The 7,381-nt window shown below is 43.5% G+C and overlaps 1 protein-coding gene across 1 annotated transcript; it reads left to right on the top strand.

The window, feature by feature from the left end:
• Positions 1-3,301: 3,301 nt before the first annotated feature.
• Positions 3,302-6,103, top strand: Amigo2 (adhesion molecule with Ig like domain 2). The gene is made up of 2 exons (XM_076852790.1): positions 3,302-3,513; positions 3,877-6,103. Exon 2 carries the CDS (start codon positions 3,940-3,942, stop codon positions 5,503-5,505), a length of 1,566 nt encoding a protein of 521 aa, XP_076708905.1. The 5' UTR covers positions 3,302-3,513; positions 3,877-3,939; the 3' UTR covers positions 5,506-6,103.
• The last annotated feature ends 1,278 nt before the right edge of the window (positions 6,104-7,381 follow it).

Below are 7,381 nucleotides of genomic sequence, written 5' to 3'. Positions count from 1 at the left end.
TCTATTAAGGTGTTCATTATTGGTTAAGATGACTGAGAATCGTCAAACTAGTGCTGTAACAATTTCTTGTCTCATATTTCTAATTCCTTAAGTCTTGGAATATAACCTAATTCTGGAAATTCTGGAAATCACAGGCCTGAAAGAACCCCTGAGATTTCATTTAAATCACGGCCTCTGTTCCAAACACAGAAAGATGTTCACATGACCACACCTGCCCTAGCACATCAGATCCAAAATCATGCCCAGTGTCAATTTACTTTCTATTATCCATTAGAGTCATTATCAAATGGTCAGAATACCAGTAGCTTATACCATGTGGAAGAGGGCTGAGGAATAGCTCTCTGTCCTATTTTAAACTCCTGGAAAGGCAACTTGACCATCTGTCTTAGTACCCATTCAGGTTTGGAACCACTCTGGCAATAACGTTCTTATTCTGTTTAATCTAAATCCTTCAAATGAAACCTTAAGGTTATTTCAACTCCATTTTTTAATAATTTGAAACAGTTGTTTACCGTTTGGTTGGGGTGAACATGAAAATGAAATAATATATGTTGAACACACAACTCAGAGTCTGGCATGTGATCATGGCCCAATATACATTTATTACCATCACTATATTCATTATGACTCTGTCACTCACAAGTGACACAACACACCTCAAAATCATTTAGGCAAAAAGAATAGAGGGAGGCAAAAAGAAGAGAATGTAATCAAATAAGAAGTATAAGTGTGTAGTGGTTTTCGGGCACTACTGGACCCAGGATCCAAATAAGGGGACTCTCACCAGAGGCCAAACAGATAGGGCTGCCTGATTTTGGACTTTCAGTCTCAAAGAATGTGAACTAAATAAAACTCTGTTCTTTATATAGTACAGAGCCTCAGATATTTTGTTATAGTGATAGAAAACAGACTAGTATAAAGCAATCTGTTAGAAAAAAGATGAAGAAGGTTAAAAAGATACCAGAAAGTTAAAAATAAGGACATATTTATATCATTATTGAGGTCAAGTCAGTTTTCTTTTCTCCAACTTTAATAAACCCATCTCTTTCATATCTCCCTTCCCATTAACAGGTGGGGAACCCAATTATCACTTCTTCCAATGATTAAACATTCTTGTCTGTGGATTTTGAGTGCATTTAGTTTACTTATGCTGTGCAATCACTGCAAGTTTCCATGGTATGCCTTCAGCTATAATAACATAACCTTCTGTTTCCATTTTTAAAGTCATTTATTCTTCTTACAGCATTTTTGTATTAAACACAGGTCTTTCTCCTATCTTCATGGTTTTCTCTGAATGGGCTGTTATTCAGGAAAGTACTGCAAAAACCTGGTCATTTGTTAGTCATTTAAAAAGTACTAGAGCACTGTGAGTAATTTTAATTCTATTTTTTGGTTAACCATGTTAATCCTATAAAAACAAAGAACTAGAGACCAAATTTTTTGAAAACTCCAGGGGGGTGACCTAATAGAAGAAAACCTCAACCTCTGCCTCTCCTCTGGAAGTGAAGAATGGTTTCATGAAGCATTTCAGGCTGCGTTCCTGTGATAAAATTCAACTTTCTATGAAACTGAAATTAATCTGAATCAAATTGCCCTCACTTGAAAACACTTTGAATTTACCAGTGCTATTCTGGGTTTATTCCACAAACAGTTAAGTAAACAATGCACATGACTCCATTTAAATTAGGCACTGGCTTCTAAGATTAGTGCTAGCACACCAGATAGACAACTTTTCACTAAACTGAAGGTTGTTTGAATGTGGGGTGGAGGAAACTGGTTGTCACTGTCATTGTTTTTATTTTTACATAACATTACATATTATATGCCCTACTCCAACTGCTTTCTGTTTTTTCAATTTAGTCTGCTTTTCAATTGGTTTCCCTATTGCTTCTGCTGTGGTTAGCATCTTCTGTTAGGGCAGTAATTTCTTTCTTTTGATCCGGATATAATGGCCAAATGGGTCATTTGGCTCAGTCAAATCCCATCGTTAAATCTTGGAATTAAGCAAAAATGGGTTTTTAATCGAAAAGCTCATCAGCTTCATGCCCTCTACCTCATTTTTGCATGGCCTTGTCCAGCTTGTACCTTCCCTTGCCTGCTGGACCAAAGCATGCTGGAGCCCCGGCTCTCTGAAAGGGGACTAAATCCCACAGCACAGACACCCCTTCTGGGATCAGTCCTGGTCCGGACAGAGTGGCCAGCAGTTTGTCAAAAACAAACAAACAAACAAATACGTAAATAAACAAAACAAGCAAGAATCGGTCTGGTTCTGGAATTTTTTTCTTTACGGTTAATTCTCTTATCTTTGCATTCAAGCTGGAAGGTCGGCTCCGAACCATCTTTCCTACCCTTCTCCTCCGATTTGGGCACCATCCCTGATGCCGCCTCCTGAGTTAGGAAAGGGATACAACTTTTCCAGGGAGCAGAGGGGTGTCCTCGCGGTGCCTTCTCCATTCTTCCCCCCAAGATTCTGGTCGCCCAGGAGGAGGAAACGTGCTCGAGTCCCCATCCCCCCGCCTCCTCCCCCAAATGAGGGCGGAGACGGAGGCAGCTTTTCTGTTTGGTAAACCTTTAATGCCAACTGAATTTAGCGCTGATAAAGCTCCCTTGGCCCTCGCCCCCAGGCAAAGCGCGAAGCGGTCCGGGAATTGCGTGGACTAGTGAGGGAGAGATGCTACCTACATGGCCGCGGCGAAGTGGGTCCCCAAGATTGCGACCCCTCCCTCCTGGACTGGGCGTCTCCCCCTGAGCCTCTCCCGACCCCAACACCACCCTGTTTGGGGCTGGACCAACGGACAGGAGAGTGCAGGGTCGCGAGCTGGGGCCTCCGGTGTGGATCCCCGTCGCAAAGCCGCTCCGCGGGTCGGGGGGAGCCGGAGGAGGGAGGCGGGAGGCGGCGGCGGGGTGGGAGTGAGGGGGACGCCGGCCGCCTCTCCGATTGGCTGCGCCGTCGCCCCCTCCAGCTCCGCGGCCCCTACCGAGCGCCGGGCAGTTCCCTCCCGCGGCTTCCGAGTGGGGTCCCGCAAGAGCGAAGGACGCGCAGGGGCGGGACCGACCTCCGCGCCCGCACCCGACTCCGGGCGCGCGGGGATAAAACCCCGGCGGCGGGCGCGGGAACCCCAGGCCCTGGGGCCTCCCGAGCGCGGAGAGGTGGGGCCGGCCCGACCCGCCGCCCGCGCCCCCGCCTCCTGGACTCGGCTGCGGGAGCGGGGCGCCCCGCGCGCGGGCACAGGGTGGCCAGAGCGCCGAGGCGGTACCTTCAGCGGTGCAATGAAAAAAGCCCGGGAGAACCAAGTGGAGCCCGCCGAGAAGATTGCTGCGCCCGGGGTTGCTGCTGCCGCCGCGGCTGCTTGAAACTCCCGAAGTTGACAGACAGCGAGAGGCTGCCTCCCGCCGGGAGCAAAAGGGAAAGGATCTCGGAAGGTGCCAGAGACGGACCAACAGACACGCAGACCTGTAGAAAACACCGCCGCCGGCGACCTATCTCCGCTACCCGTGAGGCTTCCCAGCTCTGTGAGTTGTTTTTCTGGACGGGGGTTTGCTAAGTATTTCCGTTTAATTGTTCGTAGGATGCGTTTGTGTATTTTTTTGTGTTTGTTAGAGGGAGTTAAGAACAGAACAGGATGCACCCCTTTAAAACCACTGAGTTTCTGATGGTGAGACAGTTATATTGAGACAATGTGCCTGTAATGTCGTTAAGCAGGAAAAACCTAGGGAAAAATGCATTTAGTAGTAAAAAAGGCAGCATAGAGCTCCTTAGTATGAAATGAACCCCATTTCAAAAGTTATTGGAAAGTATAGCATGACTCTTGAGGGTTAACCAGCGATAATTAACTTATACTCCCCCCCCCTTCTTACATATTAATTATTTACCAGGTTGACTGGTGGGAGGCTGAACTGGAGAAAAAGACTCCTGGAAAAGACGCAGAGGCGACCATAATGTCTTTACGGTTACGCACACTGCCCACCCTGCCTGGAGTTGTCAGACCTGGTTGCAGAGAGCTGCTGTGTTTGTTGGTGATCACAGGGACTGTGAGCCCGGGTGCCTCCGGGGTGTGCCCCACCGCTTGCATTTGTGCCACTGACATTGTCAGCTGCACCAACAAAAATCTGTCCAAGGTGCCCGGAAACCTTTTCAGACTGATTAAGAGACTGGATCTCAGCTATAACAGAATTGGGCTTCTGGATTCTGAGTGGATTCCAGTATCGTTTGTCAAGCTGAACACCCTAATTATTCGTCATAACAACATCACCAGCATTTCCACAGGCAGTTTTTCCACGACTCCAAATTTGAAGTGTCTTGACTTATCATCCAATAAGCTGAAGACAGTGAAAAGCGCAGTGTTCCAAGAGTTGAAGGTTCTGGAAGTGCTCCTGCTGTACAACAATCACATTTCCTATCTTGATCCTTCAGCATTTGGAGGGCTCTCCCAATTGCAAAAACTCTACCTAAGCGGAAACTTTCTCACACAGTTTCCTATGGATTTGTATGTTGGAAGGTTCAAGCTGCCAGAACTGATGTTTTTAGATGTTTCTTATAACCGGATCCCTTCCATTCCAATGCATCATATAAATTTAGTGTCAGGAAAACAGCTAAGAGGCATCTACCTTCATGGAAATCCATTTGTCTGTGACTGTTCCCTATACTCATTGTTGATTTTTTGGTATCGTAGGCACTTTAGTTCAGTGATGGATTTTAAAAATGATTACACCTGTCGCCTGTGGTCTGACTCCAAGCACTCCCATCAGCTGCTTCTGCTCCAGGATAGCTTTATGAATTGCTCTGACAGTGTCATCAATGGTTCCTTCCATGCACTTGGCTTTATTCATGAGGCTCAGGTCGGGGAAAGGCTGATTGTCCACTGTGACAGCAAGACTAGTAGTGGAAATACAGATTTCATCTGGGTTGGTCCAGATAACAGACTGTTGGAGCCAGATAAAGAAGTGGAAAACTTTCATGTGTTTCACAATGGAAGTCTGGTTATAGAAAATCCTCGTTTTGAGGATGCTGGAGTGTACTCCTGTATTGCAATGAATAGGCAACGCCTGTTAAATGAGACTGTGGATGTCACAATAAACGTGAGCAATTTCACTGTAAACAGATCCCATGCTCATGAGGCATTTAACACAGCTTTTACCACTCTTGCCGCCTGTGTGGCCAGTATCATTTTGGTACTCTTGTACCTCTATCTGACACCGTGTCCCTGCAAGTGTAAAACCAAGAGACAGAAAAATATGCTAAACCAAAGCAATGCCCATTCATCTATTCTCAGTCCCGGTCCTGCTAGTGATGCCTCCGCTGATGAACGGAAGGCAGGTGCAGGTAGAAGAGTGGTGTTTCTGGAGCCTCTGAAGGATGCTGCGGCAGGGCAGAATGGGAAAGTCAGGCGCTTTCCCAGTGAGGCAGTGATAGCGGAGGGCATCTTAAAGTCCACGAGGGTGAAATCCGACTCAGATTCAGTCAATTCAGTGTTCTCAGACACACCCTTTGTGGCTTCTTCTTAATTGTGTGCCTGTAATTGTATGATGTCATAATTTAATCTCTCCATATTTAACTGTGTGTGGTAGTCTCCAAAATAAATAGTAGGGCAGAAATTGTAGGAGGAATTTTTTTTTTTGTAGTTTGTTTGAGATCAAACCAAATAAACAGTCTATTAAATGCTTGATAGGAAATGAGGTAAAGCACTTTGGTTCCCCCAAGGTGCCAGAGAAAGATGGGGCTGTTTTCCAAAGTTTTAAGTTCTAGATAACTGTATCTTAATCTTTAGCATCACTGATAATGCCAAAGCCAGCCCAAAGGTGATATTATCCCTTTATGCAGGACTCTTAAAAAGAAAAAAATGAACTACATATATTAGTGCTCTTTTAAAAAGTAGACTTTGCTAACTTATTAGGATCAAAGTTAACTTATTTTTTAAGGAAAAGCATTAGTGTCCTGCTTTATTTTTCAAAAGATATAAAGGAACATCAAGCAGCAATGATTTATAAAGCATAAAATTAGATATGGCAAGTAGCCAAAATCATTTCAGACCAGAATGAACTAACTGCACTGATAGAATTTACTGGATAATGCCATATTGTCTACAGTGTTAAGTAAGTAGTTCAAGGAAGGTACATTTGTTTGACTGTCTTCTTTCCATTCTGTACATTCTCTCCATTCTGTATCCTTGTACAAAGGATCTCATTGAAAATTTAAAGTTGTCATTTGTTGATAAGAATATGTGTTAATACCAAAATGTCAGAGTAACTTCTTAAAACTTTGTTTTAGCAGACTAATATTTGTTCATATACTTGTGTATATGTAAATCTTAAATTATATAATCTATTAAATAGACCCTGCTGTAGTGTGCTTTGGACATTTAAATTAGTGTAAATATATGTATTCTGTGACTTGATGTTTTGTTTTATTTGGCTATTTAAAAGCATAAATCTAAGATGTTTTATGTGATATGATATGTGCTATTTTGTGTCAAACACCACCAATAGCAAATTTCCAAAATTCTTGTAGTTATAATAGAGAATTTATCTTTTAGAGGGAGAAAATGCTTTAATGTATTCTAGACCAATTTATGCTTTCTGTATCACATTTTACTCTGATATCATTATGCACTTCAATCAGGAAGATACTCAGATTTCAATTTTGCTACAGATGAGCGCCTGGGAGATCTCCTCATTATTTCCGTCTCTGCTTTGAGGTAATCAAGTACCTTCTCTGGACCACGGTTTTCTCAGCTGTAAAATGAAGGTGTTGGACCAAATGATGTTTAAGTTTTCTTCCCACATTGAAATCTATGATTTCCTGGTGGTCTTAGCTCCAACCTATGCTCACACTGGCTTTCTGAAACTGGGATCTCTGAAAATGGATGGATTAAACTAGACTAGCATAGCATTGTAAACGGGGAGGGACAGTTCTGGATCATCAAGTCCAGTTCCTTCCCTTTCCTCAGGCATGACTGAGGCCCAGAGAGGGTCATACGTGGTCTAAGCTAGAACTATGAACTAGTGTCAGGGGTGGAAGAGCTTCAGCACTTTCATAGCAATGGTAAAAGGGTCAAATGAATGGGAGCTGGGGATATAGCTCAGTTTGTAGAGTGTCTGCCTCACATGTACAAGGCCCGGGGTTCAATCCCTAGCACCACAAAAAAAAAAAAAAAAAAAAAAAAAAGAAGAAAATGGGAGACATATATTATATGTGGGGAGAGCTAACCCTTGAACCTAGGAAATAAAATATTGCATTTGGCAGGGAAATATCGTCAGTATTAGAGCTCAATGGCTGATCCTAATACTAACACCAGTTTAAAGTTAAGGATGAGCTGAGATAGAAATCAAAACACTTAAAATCAAAATGAGAAAACAAAAGATCCTGAATACTGAAAACAAA

This window comes from Callospermophilus lateralis, chromosome 4, assembly GCF_048772815.1.
Source record: "Callospermophilus lateralis isolate mCalLat2 chromosome 4, mCalLat2.hap1, whole genome shotgun sequence".
Lineage (NCBI taxonomy): Eukaryota > Metazoa > Chordata > Mammalia > Rodentia > Sciuridae > Callospermophilus > Callospermophilus lateralis.
The sequence above is the reverse complement of the archived record's forward strand: the minus strand, read 5'-3'. Positions and strand labels throughout refer to the sequence as shown.

Excerpts from the sequence above, each read along its gene's own strand:
- Amigo2 (XM_076852790.1), top strand. The coding sequence starts at position 3,940 with ATGTCTTTACGGTTACGCACACTGCCCACCCTGCCTGGAGTTGTCAGA.